Source organism: Palaemon carinicauda, chromosome 8 (assembly GCF_036898095.1).
Source record: "Palaemon carinicauda isolate YSFRI2023 chromosome 8, ASM3689809v2, whole genome shotgun sequence".
In the NCBI taxonomy this organism is placed as follows: Eukaryota; Metazoa; Arthropoda; class Malacostraca; order Decapoda; family Palaemonidae; genus Palaemon; species Palaemon carinicauda.
In genome coordinates, this window is record NC_090732.1 from 79,820,906 (window position 1) to 79,835,905 (window position 15,000).

The following is a 15,000-nucleotide window of genomic DNA, read 5'->3' on the forward strand; positions in this document are numbered from 1 at the left end:
TACACTCTCGGCCATGCTGTTTTACCTTATTTATCTTTCTCATATATATATATATATATATATATATATATATATATATATATATATATATATATATATATATATTTATATATATATACATATATATATATATGTGTGTGTGTGTGAAGGATCTAATTTAATGCTGTTACTGTTCTTGGAATATTCTATTTTGATTGTTAATTCTTCCTTTGTAATTTATTTATTTCCTTGTTTCATTTCCTCACTGGGTATTTTTCCCTGTTGGAACCTTTGGGGTTATAGCATCTTGCTTTTCTTACTAGGTTATAGCATACCTTGTAATAATAATTATAGTAGTATTAATAATGATAATGATAATAATAATAACGACTTGTGGACATCATTATCCTCTGATCATTTAAGACATTTTAACCTAACTACTGATGCACACCCTGAATTTCGGCGTCTTTTTTCCAGGTACTTACACATCCAAGTACTGGTCAGACCTAGGGTTGCGTAAGGGGCTAGCGGTATAGAAAATGTAGTTATTGAACAGTCATGGGATCTCGTTTTAAACATGTTCACGATTCCATTTTCATGAATGCAACATTTTCTCAAGTAAACTACATACGATTATTCATTAGATTCATAGCAGTAAGTTCCAAAGTAATTACAATGATTTATATTTTGCCGTTTTCCATTCGAAGCTCTCTTTTTGGGCAGAGAACTTAAAATTATTAGATGTGAGAGGGACGAAACCCTTTTTTGAATTGTGGGTCTTTTGTTTTGCCCTTGTGCGAGAAAGTACATGGATGTTTTTAATTCAACTGTGTTTTTTAAATGATGTCCTGGTTGTGCAGGAGGCGTATCAAAAGAATGATTCGTAAATCCATCGGGCCATTTTATAATAGTGATAATTTATTATTAACATGTGACTGTAGATATTCTATAAGGATTTTTGGTAAACAACAACTTTGTTGATTGATGCGTACTTACCCTGCGGTTGTCAAACAACGGACTTAAAATTGAATAATGTTCAGACACTGTGATTTCATATGTACCCATGGATTAAGGATTTATTTGGTTGCTCAAGGAAAGTACGGTAGTTTACTATATCATCAAAATAATTTTTATTAAATCTGTGTATTTTATTAGACTTATGTATTATCATTTTCACTGTGAAGGTAACATATACAAATATTAAATGGTAATGGCATTCGTTTAAAAATAACATATATTCTCATTTACGAATGATAAATATGTTATTCGTTGGCTGAGTCACTACGGTCGTCCAGAGATGTTGACGAATGAACGGAGGTCTCTTGGCTGTGCGTAGACGATACCCGCATGCTGCTGACATTATTTGATAGTCTACGCCGTACTCTACGGTACGGTACCGGTTCACGGGGGAAGGGAGGGAGGCACGGCTGCGCTGTAAGGAACAGGGTTATTGAAAGGGAAAGCTCTCTTCCCAAACAGGAATTGCCACAGGTATTTTAACAGTAGCATCAGAGAAGCACTCACATAGTTGCGGACATAGAAATGGCACACACATATAAAATTCGTAAATAACTCTATGTGACGTCAGAAATCTTGCAAGGTAGAAGGAAACGGTGTTATCTCGGTTGTAGCCAACAGTATATAAACTCGTGTTTTGCAAACAAAGAAAAAAAAAGATATAACTTTTAATTCAATAATTAATAATTTGCGCCATGCTATGATTATTTTTCTTTTATTTCCCAGTTTCTGACAATATGATTGTCGATATCCTCAGTACAAGAGGTTTGTTTTCCTTATAAAGAGTATTTTTTCTTACCATAGGAACCCCTCTGTGTTTCAACATATCGTATTTGTATTCTGTGCCACTGCCATTATATAATGCACCTGTGTCGCATAGCATCATTAATTATCACCTCGATAGCAGTACGCTTTAGATTGCCTGATCTTCAGTTACTTCTGCACGAAAGGGTTGTTTATAAGTTTTAAGTTGATTGATCCGACATATTTGTGAAAGAATTGTTTTAGAAAATTTAGGCTCTCCGGTAATTTTGAGCAAACTCCCTTAGGATCGTAAAGAGTGGAATTAAAATGAAGAGGCGAAAATGCCAATCATGAACGAGTAGTGAGTTCAGAATGCTTTGAAATGTTTTGGTTATTAGAGAGAAAGTGTGGAGGATGATAAGGTGGTGAATGAGTGAATAATTTTAGTGTTGGGTGAAAGGCGTAGAGAATGCTGATTGTATAGAATGGAAGGGCTAACTACCTAAGATGCGAAAGGTTGCATGAAAAGTGTAATATGTAGAAATGGGTTTTATTTAATGCTGATGAGTCTTGTGTATGTTTATGTAGAAGTTTTCTGCACAAGGTGGTAGTGATCGTCTTTTTTCGCCCTCCTGTGGAGTCCGCATTGGATGAACAAACTATTTAAAGTTATAATATCTCAAGCTAAAAGCACCATCATATGTTATTATGTTGGATTATCAAGGAAACATTTGCAATTGCCTCAAAAATTCCTTTATTGTGTCTTTAAAAATCCATAATTTCTCATATAACATCCTACACGATTAGAAAAATAACTTTCAATGACCGATTTCTTTCTGTGTTTTTACGAATCGCTATACTCTGTAAACGCATTGTTGATATACATCTCCCTGTTTGAGGCTTCATGTACCATGAGCAAAATTTTGCATAATAATCACATTAAAAGTATATTGTTATTAGTAGCCAAGTGTTGAAAGTTATGTTAAAGCAACATATGTATTTCATGTGTGTAAGAAGTATTCTAAATTCCTTATTTTCATAGATAGATAATTGCTATTTCGATGAGCCAATAGAAAAAAACATGTTGGTTTTTAGATATATTATTATTATGATTATTTATATTATTATTATTATTATTATTATTATCATTATTATTATTATAATTATTATTATTACTAGCTAAACTACATTCCTAGTTGGAAAAGCAGGTTGCTATAAGCCATAGGGCTCCTACAGAGAAAATAACCCAGAAATAACAGAGAAAATAAACTATATGATAAGTAATGAACAATTGAAAAAAAGATATTTTAAGAACAGTAACAACATTAAAACAGATCTTTCATATATAAACTTTATAAAGAGTTATGTCAGCCTGTTCAACATAAGCATAAAAACATGTTAAAAAGAATCAGTAATTCTGTGTTTTAAAAAATTGGTCAAACTGTATTTTTAAAACTAGCCTAAGTCTGAATAAACTGAAAGATTTATTAATGAGATGTTCACGATTATTGTATGTAACTAACTTTAGCAGTTTTGTTTTTAGGAATAATCATATTAGATTCAAGTTGATGTCCAGCAGCTGGAAACGGGTAATTCCTAAATAAACCGATCTGATTTGCTTGTAAACTCGCATATATATATATATATATATATATATATATATATATATATATATATATATATATATATATATATATATATGTGTGTGTGTGTGTGTGTGTGTGTGTGTGTGTGTGTACTACATAACTTGAAATTCCTGATTATCACCCATCCCTAGGACACTTTCGCTTAGGAGAATGCCTATTTAAGATAAAGGGGAAATTGTAGTAGTTATAAAAGAAGATAGATGTAAATAAGCATAAATCGTAGTAATGAAAATGAATAAGATAAATAAATCGTTAAGAAAATGTATTTCTCTAGGGGAGATTTACTATTGGACAAGTGCGTATTGCTTTAATATAGGAAAACAGTCACTTATGAAACTTGGGAGCAACAAAGACCACAAACTTCTAAAGTCACGTTCACTGTTTTGCAGAATATATTCAAAGGCTGTAGCTACAGTTATTTATTTAGCCAACATTAATGACTACTACTGTACAGTAGTTTTGGAGTTGATGTAGAGGCTCTGAGTTATTCTGACAAATAATCGTAATGATATTTCATCAATGGAAAGTGGAATTAAAATTTCCGTTCTTTTATCATTTCTTTAGATTTAGAAAATCGACATGTAATGACAAACCTTATTTTAACATTAGAAAACATAGTTATCTTTGAACGATCTCGAAAATAACGTTTTACTTAATTATCCGGGTTACAAATTATTGCAACAGTTTTTAAAAGCATTTTCAAAGAATCCAGGCCATATTTAAAATTTCATATATTTTTGCACATGTCTTCTCAAAAGCTCTGCTTTATAAGCATTAAATTATTTTTTTTTTTTTTCAACATCATACCTTTTTCAGAGCCACATGGTTATTGTAGATTTTTCTCAGATTTCCATCGCGTATATATTTCAATATTCATAAGATTGATTAAAAGCAATTAAAAATTAATTTATAAGCTAAAAGATATGAACGGAAAAGAACACTAAATCAAGACTAGGATAAGTGATGAGCTGACACCGAACACTCAATTTCCTCCTCAGCCTCGATCTTCCGAGCAATCAGTGGCGCCAAGTAATAGACTCCACTCTTCACCCTTTAGGCTTCCGGTTATTTGAACCCTCAACCTTCATCTAATTGTTTCAACTGATGTAGATAAGGGCACTGCTACAATCTGAATATCATTTTAAAGAGCCTTATGTATACACAGTATATATCTATATATATATATATATATATATATATATATATATATATATATATATATATATGTATATATATATATATATATATGTATATATATATATATATATATATATGTATATACATTATAATATATATATATATATATATATATATATATATATATATATATATATATATATATATATACACACACACATATACATATATATATATATATATATATATATATATATATATATATATATATATATATATATATATATATATAAATGTGTGTGTGTGTAAGCCTAAATAAGATTATGTCTAGGAAGGATTATTCAGATTTGAAGTCAATTTATCTACAGTACAAGGGGTTTATAGATTAAAAGTCTACGGAAATTAAATAATGTTGAACAAGAAGCTGCTTGTTTGTAGGATGCCAGAAGTGTTCAAAATAGAAGGTTTCAATTTCTGGGCTCCACAAGGCACTAGAAGAGTTGGAAGACCCAGACCTGCATAGCTGAGGACAATAAAGCGTTAAGTGGGAGATGGTGAATGGATAAGTATTTAATTAAAAGCTCAAGAGAGAGGCGACTGGCGAAATGTAACTGAGGCCCTTTGCGTCAATAGGCGTAGGAGGAGATGATGAAGATGATTAAACTTTTTAGTATACCGTGGGTCTTTTAATAAGCAACAGGCCAGGCAATCTTTAATAAAAACAATTGATGTGTTAATATCGAGAGAGAGAGAGAGATCGCGTGTGTGTTTTATAAGAGCAAACAAAATTGTGAAAAATCTGATGACGGAAAGAAAATGGAGTGGGAGAAGCTGCCACTTCATTACAATAAATATGCAAAACTTCAACACGAAGCTTAGAAATATACAGCCTATGTATAATAAAAATTCTAAAGTAACCGATCCAGCAAAATTAATTTAGAATATTCGAGATAAACCCTATACTGTATTATGTCCATGACATTCACCTAAACTTAAGCAAGTTTAATCATTTTTTTCCGTTAAACTATTACAGGAAGGGGGAAGGTTGTCAAAATGAAGGTTGACTAATGTCACTCAACGAAGCGTTGCCTTTATTTTGTCTGTGTAGGTAAAATATTATTTTTTCCGTATCATGTCAAATTTCCACCTTTTTTTATTTGAGACGCCAGTGTCTCCCCATTCTCTCTGCATACCCTTTGGCACGCACGGTGCAGCTCCATTTGTTGTTCGACGTTCTCTTCAAATCCACATATTATCCAGTTTTCCATTGATTTTTGTTTCACACTTACTTCGTAAATGGCCAATCGGCCAGACAATAAGTCAGCACCGATACATGAAGTAAGCTTTTTTTGGTGCTAAAACCTATCTTTTCGACAAGCTCTTCATTAAAGAACCTTTTTACGTCATTTTATTCTAGCTTTCAATCTCAAGTTTTTTTCTATACTGTGTCTCTACTTTACCGCCGTTCCCATTTTCTTCCTGAATACCTTGCTGTCCAACTTCTCAACTTTTACCTCATAGTGTAAGTGTGGGGGTTTCCTCCCAGTTGCGCCTCGGAGCTAAATACCCTATGTGGTCCGAACTTCGCAAATTGACCCATAAATCAGTCTGATTTACAGTATGTGTCTTTTTAAGAAATTTCCTACTTGGAATTGATTTTTTTTTTCTATTTTTCAACATTGTACCATTACCATCTTAATGAAGAATATCATATCTTAGCCATTATCTTTATTAAAATGTGATTACCCTCTGAAGACTGAAAGTTCACTCATGATAGTGCAAATTTTCGCTTGTATCTCAGTTGAAACAGCGCTAAGAGTACTGAGGATACAATTATGCATTAATGTTTTGAAATTCATTTAGATTTTCCATTAAACAGTAACCTTTAAAGCTGCAAAGAAAGTTTAATTCCTTGTTATTTTTTATCAAAGTTACAACCATCTTGGGTCGTATTTACATTTATTTCTCCTTTTTATCAAGTCCACATGTACCATTTTGTGTTCTTGAACGGCATTGTACTTCCCGTGGTCTTTTAGTGTGAAAGGAGACATAAAAAGGTGAAGCGAGTCGTCTAACTTTATTAAGGTATTTGGCCCCACTTGGACGATATTGCACGTCTGGCGCTTGCCACGAGGTAGGTAGATGTAGGCCACTGTACTACTCGGCGTCCAGCTGACTTTCAAACCCTGTCTATTTTCCTTCGATACGTAGTAGATTTTCGTTAATTGTTTTAACGTATAGCCTAAGATAACTCACACTTTTGATTTGATTTTCATGTCATTCAGTAATTCAAATCATTAGTATGGATATGCATAAATATGAAGAAATTATAAATGACACACCTCTTGTCTGATTTTTTATGGGTTATCTTGAATGAAAATATATCTTACAAATTCTCTCTGTTCTTTGTATAGTTTAAACATTTATTTTTCGGGGCTGACTGACCTGTCGAGTATTTTATTACCAAACCAGACGAGTTCACTATTATTATTATTATTATTATTATTATTATTATTATTATTATTATTACTTGCTAAGCTACATCCCTAGTTGGAAAAACAGGATGCTATAAGCCCAGGGGCTCTAACAGGGAAAATAGCCCAATGAGGAAAGGAAACAATGAAAATTAAACTATTTTAAGAAAAGTAATAACATTGAAATGAATATTTCCTACATAAACTAAAAAAAAATTAAGAAAGCAAGCGGAAGAGAAATAAGATTGAATAGTGTGTCCAAGTGTACCCTTAAGCAAGAAAACTAGATCAGGAACATTCTTCTACCTCTGAAATGAATGGATATTATAATCTCAGCTCTTTTCATGGATTTATAACCGCTTTTTTTTTATTAATTTGTTTAAGAGATGTTTATAATTTTCTAGTGATTTAAAATACCTGACAAGTTTACTTTCAAGGGATATTAATAATGTAAAATTACGTCCTTTCAGTAGCAACGTTCTCGGTGTTGAACTATTGCGTTCATGATCAGGATTACGTAGACCTGCAGGATTAAGGAACAATGCTTCCGTAAGCATCCTTTAATGTCATTGATCTCTCTCTCTCTCTCTCTCTCTCTCTCTCTCTCTCTCTCTCTCTCTCTCTCTCTCTCTCTCTCTCACACACACACAAAAGATGCAACACTTGTTGTATAGGAGACGTTTTGAGCAGATCATTTTGAATTGAAGAAGCTAGAATGTTGAATAATGTGAGTAAATTTTGTAACAATGTATTTCTACTTTTACCTTTTTATCAACTTCACTTAAAATTAGTCCAGTTGTAAATCCAAATTTTATATATAAAATGGTATATATAAACGAACACACATATACTGTATATATATATATATATATATATATATATATATATATATATATATATATATATATATACATATATATATATATATGTATGTATATATATATATATATATATATATATATATATATATATATATATATATATATATATATATATATATATATATATATATATATATATATATATATATATATATATATATATATATAAGCAATGAGAAGGATATTGGGAGTTAGATGGTAGGACAGTATTAAAAATTAAACCACAAGAGAAATTACTCGAGTGACATATGTGGATGATGAGGGGTAGATGAAGATGGTTTAAGCATGCTCTTCTCACTCCCCAAGACAAATTAGCACATCAAACATTTAACTGGGCTCCGCAAGGCACTAGAAGAGTTGGAACACCCAGACCTACATGGCTGAGGACTATGGTGGCTAAGTCGGAGACGATGAATGGAGAAGTATTGAATTAAAAGCTCAAGATAGAGACGACTGGCGAAATCTAACCGAGGTCCTTTACGTCAATAGGCGTAGGAGGTGATGATGATGATATACAGTATATATATATATATATATATATATATATATATATATATATATATATATATATATACACATATATACATATATATATATACATATATATTTATATATACATACACACACACACACTCACATATATATATATATATATATATATATATATATATATATATATATATATATATCATATATATATGTATATACACTCACACATATACATATATATATATATATATATATATATATATATATATATATATATATATATATCATATATATATATGTATATATACACACACACACACACATATATATATATATATATATATATATATAAATATATATATATTATAAATTATATATATATGTGTGTGTGTGTAATTGTTCTTTGACTGGCCATGTTAGCTTGCAAAGTTCACACAGGTGGAACATGAAATGAAACTACTGTCTAACAAGCATAGTTCAGGGTTTTTTTTTTTTTTTTTCAATACGACTATGTCTTGTGTGCCTCCCACAAAGGTTAGGAATAGTAGGAGAGGGATCTCTCTCTCTCTCTCTCTCTCTCTCTCTCTCTCTCTCTCTCTCTCTCTCTCTCTCTCTCTCTGTCCTGTCCTCAATATGGTTTTATTTAACTGTTGTTTTTTTATTATCTTACATGCAGACCAGCACTCCCTGATATATTATTTATGGCCAGTAATTTATTTCTTTTTTTTTAACAAATTCATTCACATACATTTCTTCTTGAACAGCGGAGCTCAGTAAAGAAATGAAATTCTGTTTGTTTGGACAACCGCGACTGAAAGTTAATATGTGATGACTAGAAAAAGGAAAGAAACCCCATAGAGAATTACAGAGATGGTAAATGTGTGTTATACAGAAAAAGGAAAATAACAGCGAAGTTTCTATCGAACTCGAGTGAAGTGTGTATGCGAAAAAAACTAGAATATCTCCTGCGATATTCTTGCGATGTGAAGACCCGTGATGTTGTTGTGCGTAATTTAAAATGTGCTAACATGACGCCTCCACCGTTGCACGTGAATTCGTTAAGCTGATGGACATCCTACCGAGCGCCATGTGGTGGAAGGATATGGTGGCACTGGTGGTGGCAGCCACATTGCCCACACGGTGTATGGTGTCATCGTCATGGCTCCTTCTCCTCCTCATCCTTAGTTTGCTTGATCAAACTCCTTTTGTGCGGTCTGAAGGTAAGCATCACACTACATCATGCATTTCATTTAGTTTTCAAGGTTTTGTTAACAGAATGATTGGTTATTGTATTCTTCATTAATTCACAAGTACACTGAGATAATGCTTGTGTATACCTAGTGGTTTCTCAGGAAGGATTTGCTTGTTTAATATTAATTTTGTATCATTGTGGCCAAGTTCATGATAGAAGAGAAAAATTATAAGCATTGCGCTTGATGGAGAGCGAACCTACAAGTTACTGTAAAGATTGTAAAAGGAAGTCAAAAGCTCCTTTGAGACATATTGCAAAGGAATTAAAACTTTGGCGTATGAAACCAGTAATTTTATGAATTCTTATAGCATTTTTTTAAGGTGAAAAGACGGAGGTATACAGAGTTGATCAAATAGAGATATGGTAAGACAACAAAAACATGATACTTATAAAAGTATAATTGGAAAAACACACGAAGCCCAGAGAAAGGTGACAAGTGTCAGTAGGAAAGTTAAGCTCACAGCTCTGCCCATGACATGTTGATGACTTCCAGCAAAGCTGTTGAAATAATGCCAAAAAAAAAAAAAAGATATCTGAAACCGTTTAATGGGAAAGTGACTTAATTTAGTAATTTCTTAGTAATATCCCACTTAAATCTCATAGATCTTAGCAAATGAATGGCGCAGTATCGAGTTTACGACTGGCCTTATGATAAGCAAAGTTAAAAAGAAGACATTTAGATAGAAGAAAACATCAAATATATACGTGTTTTTTTTCATAATTTGTATGTATACCTACTCATATGGAAAAATTTTATTATAGTTATTGGAATCAACTCTCAACATTTTCTATTTTTCACAGCTTGCTCTATCATGTTTTGCTATGTTTATTGGGCAGGGTGCTTTTTCCGTTATTTTTCAAGTTTTGTTTTCACTCGCATACACACACACACACAGAAATCGCAGTGCCAGCTTTATTATCTTCATTGCTTTTGTTGGAAAATTGCGTTAGGCTTTTGCTACCTTAGAGAAAGTAGACCGTAGGAAATTAATTTTGTTTTTGTTTTAAAATTTCGTTAATTTTTGTCGGTTTATACATGTCACTCCATTTATTTTAGCGTTTCTTGGCCCCACAGCGTAAGACAAGTTCTGTTACCATTGCTTTTAATATCTCGAATCTCTGGCTAAGTTGAGTTTCAATAAATACTTGTTCTACTGTACTGTACAGTACAGTGGTCTCTTTGGAGCTGATTACTTACTTATGTTTGATCTGTAGTGTACCGCGCCTATTTCACACACGCTCGTACATTGTGGCGGTATTTTCTTTTTTAATTGTGTATCCCGCTCTACACCTCACTGTCAACAGAAATTAGGCTATAGATGTTGCCTCAAAATATTCTAAGTACATATTTTTATGACCTGCATTTTATATACAGTATATTAATTATTTTCTGTCAAAGTTTATAATTTTAAAATTAAGATATTAACACGTGCTCTTATTTTTGAATTCCCTTTGCAAGACCATATTTTCAGAAGGAATGGGACAAAAAACTATACAATTTATACTCCAAGCATTTCTAGTTATTTTCAACTCATTATGTTGTGACTTGTGTTGTATGAATTCCATTTGTCATACAATATTTTGCTGTAAAAAACAAACTTCTTATGAAGATGTGCCTGGTGTTATTTTCATCTGGCTATACTTACAAAGATAATGTTCTTTCATTCTTTGCTTCCTTATAATTATGTTTGTTAGATCTCTTTGGTGTAATCCTAATCGTTTGTACCCTGTTCTAAACGAAGTATTAAAATTTTAAATAATCACGTGACACATACAATTTAGAATAGGATTGGATTACCTGTTACTCTCCTAATACTTGAATAATTCTATCCACTTTGCCATGAAGGTAACCAGAGTCATCCTATGTTTGTTCAAATACTTTGTTAGATTAACAAGAAAGGCATTTGGTAGATGAATTGTTTTCCTCTGAAAAGCTGTTGAGAGAGAGAGAGAGAGAGAGAGAGAGAGAGAGAGAGAGAGAGAGAGAGAGAGAGAGAGATAATCCAGTACACGGCACCCACTAATAGACCAATGAGACGTGTTCAATTTCACGAATCATTAATTTTTCGTAACGCTAACACAATATGAGGGAGTGTTGAGCTGTACAATTTTTAATATCACTCGATAATTTTGTGTTCTTTAGATTTTATTTGCAGTCACGATTCCCAAAGACTTTTTGTCAGTGTTACACATGGATGTCGCTGGAATGAATTTCAAATGTGTAAGAGGGTGCAGGAACAAGAATCTCGAATCAACGAGAAGAAAACAGCGATGAAAAGAAATATATATCCTGTTGGTTTTGATCATATGAACTCCTGCCTGCGTCAGAGGGCCACCGTTTACCATCACAAAACCATATGTAGCTAAGCCCATTCCAAGGTCAGCCACAGCGAATAATGAAATGTGGTTACTTTTATTGTATTGTATTGTAGTTCTCACTATTGTTACCTCTTATTTGTCCTAACGATGGTCTGTTTAACAAGAGTAAAATGCCTGTGTTTTTATCCGGGATCAGATATAGCTGCAGCCACGCTAACTAACTTAATTAGTTTAAGGTCTGCGTTTGATTAATTAACTGTTCAGATTTGAAAGCTGCAACTATTTACACATTATATTGACAAATGAAAAAAAAAAATTGACACGAGATCAATGGTGGCTGTGGTAGGCAGACTTAAGATACACAGTTGTTTGACAGTCCTTTTCTCCCCAGTAGTTAGTAATTGAGTCTCATTGAGCTTTCGGTGTCTTGTTTCTAGATGGTTCGGTTGATAGCGATGCTTCCTTCGAACTGACTGTTTTTATTTCTAGGCTTCGAAGATGCCGAATTCTGAGAGACCCATGAAAATATGTGGTTTAGTTTTCTGTTCCAGTATATCGAAGAAAAATTAAAGTGGAAGCATTTCAAAATTGATTTTACGTCTTATCTTGTCTTTAGTAAACTAAGTAAGAGAAAGAGAGAGAGAATCTGATCTTAAAATACAATAAACATCACACGAGCTTAGTCATTTGTCGCATTTTAACTAAACAGAAAAAAAGGTTTTCATTAACCTGCATGATATCATTTGGTTTTTACTACAGCTGAAGCTCATTCCTCGAGTCACATCCCTTCTTCTCAAAAGAAGTAAAAACATCTCGAACTAAGGAGAGCGAAACCTTGTTTACAAATACCGGTACCATTTTTATATTACTAGATGTGTCAAATTGGAGGTGTCAAACAACTCAACACAGACGTTGTTATGAGCAAAGAACAACTGTGGGAAGCCTGCGTAATATTAACCACCTCCTCAAAGACAAGGATCTATCTTCTTTCTGTAGTGTCACAATTCCATGTTAGTTATATTTCAAACTTTCAACTATATAGCTTAGTCCTTATTCTAACCTTTTCTCTTTATATAGTCACCCTAGAGATCTGGGATTCTAAATGAATACGGCAATTCATTTTTATAGCGCGTCTCATTCATGTAGGTTTTAATATTTTCCTTTTGATTTTAGATGTTAGGAATGAAACGCACGGTTGGTTTTCACTATTCTCAATTTCTCTATGTCAGCTTTTCGGACGTTACCGGTATACTTTCTCTTAACTACAACACTCAGCCATTTGGCATGTTTCAGCGATCTTGAATGATTATTTTTTGGAATATGTTCGAAAGTCTATTAAATTGCCTATTAACCTTCTACACAGTAGAATATCTTGAGCGGAAAGCAGAGAGCACTAAGAAATAAGAGTAACAAACGAAGAGTAAGGATGAGACACCGGTTAACCACAATACGAAAACGAAGCCCAGAAGTACCAGCCACTAAAGTGGTAGGGCGGTCTTTTGAACTTTGTCTTGTAGCTGGCTTTGTTGTTATTGTAACAGTTTTTATGTTTCCATTTGAAAATCACACATGTTTTCCTTATTTTTACTATATCTAACAATGACATTTCCATTTGAAAGATCAATATTATGTAATGGCCATCACATAGTAAGGACTTCGATAATACCAGTAATTATCATTCGGCCAAGGACATTAAGTTTGCAGTCAATTGTTGTGTTTTTTTTTTTTTCTGATCACACAATGACGTGAAAAACGATAATTGGCTTTTTATGATATTCGAAGAGCGCATTTGTGTGACTCTCTCCACATGATAACTTTTGATGGGTATTGGGGAAGATTTGACGTTTCCACCCCCGAAAGCCAACTTGATAGTCATCGATATCTACGAAAATGTAACCGTTTTTAGAAGGCCATCTACAGGTGTCTAGTTTTTCACTAAATATAATTACAATCCATGGGTGGTTCTCGTGATGTTATTATCATTAGAAATTAGCTGCAAATCGTCTGTAATAAGTTGTAGTCAAGTAGTTCCATCGGTAGCTCGGCGTCAATGACCTTTTGATATCAGGATGCCTGAAAACTTTAAATCAATCAATCAATCAATCCGTCGGTAGCAATATGAACTTGTTCAAATTTGTAAGCAGTTTATTTGTTTTTGTTATATCTAGATGGCTCCCACACATACCGGATGCATTTAGTAAGATAACCTATACCAATACAAGATGTACCCATTCACACACGCAGAGAGAGAGAGAGAGAGAGAGAGAGAGAGAGAGAGAGAGAGAGAGTTGATTATTAAGTTCTTCGTATTTCGAAACCACTCCCCGCTTGTTATGATGGATCGTGCATCGAATGGCCTTTGTCCTTTAGGTCGTTGTCACGTAATTTTTTTCCCATGAACGTTAAGATTGAAACTGATATTTTTTTTTATAGATTTCGTTAATGCCGATTGCTTGACCGATACTTGAATAATAATGGAAGGTGAATAACTGACCTGGTACGTTGTTCTTGAAGTTAATGCTTGAAGGGTTTTAAGTAATAGTACAATACAATTCGCTGTTCTTTGGGTTTTAAAGAAAAGCTATAAAGCATCCAGACTCTAGAGAGGTAAATATAAGAAAAAATACAAAAGTGAAAGATTAGTGTACATCGTTAAATTGCTGACATTATTAGTCAAAACGCCATGATGATTATTGGTAATGATGTAAAAAAAAGCCCAACAATCATCAAATGACTGATTTGGTTACGTAAACGGAATTACCTACATGGAAAGATATCTCGGCCATATATGGATGATAAGTAACAAATGATAAAGAGTATTCCTCTTTAGGGTGTTATATTTCGAAAGATTTGGAACTTACTGAAGAAGGGTGAGATGCTTGAAGAATGGAAAGCATCATATAATTGCTCAACTTTTGACTGGTAGGCCATTTCACCAAAAGATGTCTTCTGGGAAGTACAGTGCTACATCTGCTGCTACTTTCAATGTAACATAACCCCGCGTTAAAACATTCTCAACATCCATTCGTCAGAATCTCTTTAATACATTTACCCAATGGATA

At 32.9% G+C, this 15,000-nt stretch overlaps 1 protein-coding gene across 5 annotated transcripts in view; it reads left to right on the forward strand.

The window, feature by feature from the left end:
- Positions 1 to 15,000, forward strand: part of LOC137645767 (uncharacterized) — a 199,372-nt gene that overhangs the window by 2,888 nt on the left and 181,484 nt on the right. For all 5 annotated transcript variants that reach the window (XM_068378678.1, XM_068378681.1, XM_068378680.1 and 2 more), the window contains exon 2: positions 9,132 to 9,587. In XM_068378678.1, coding sequence (XP_068234779.1) covers positions 9,434 to 9,587 — 154 coding nt within the window. In that variant the 5' untranslated portion in view covers positions 9,132 to 9,433. The remainder of the gene's footprint in view (positions 1 to 9,131; positions 9,588 to 15,000) is intronic.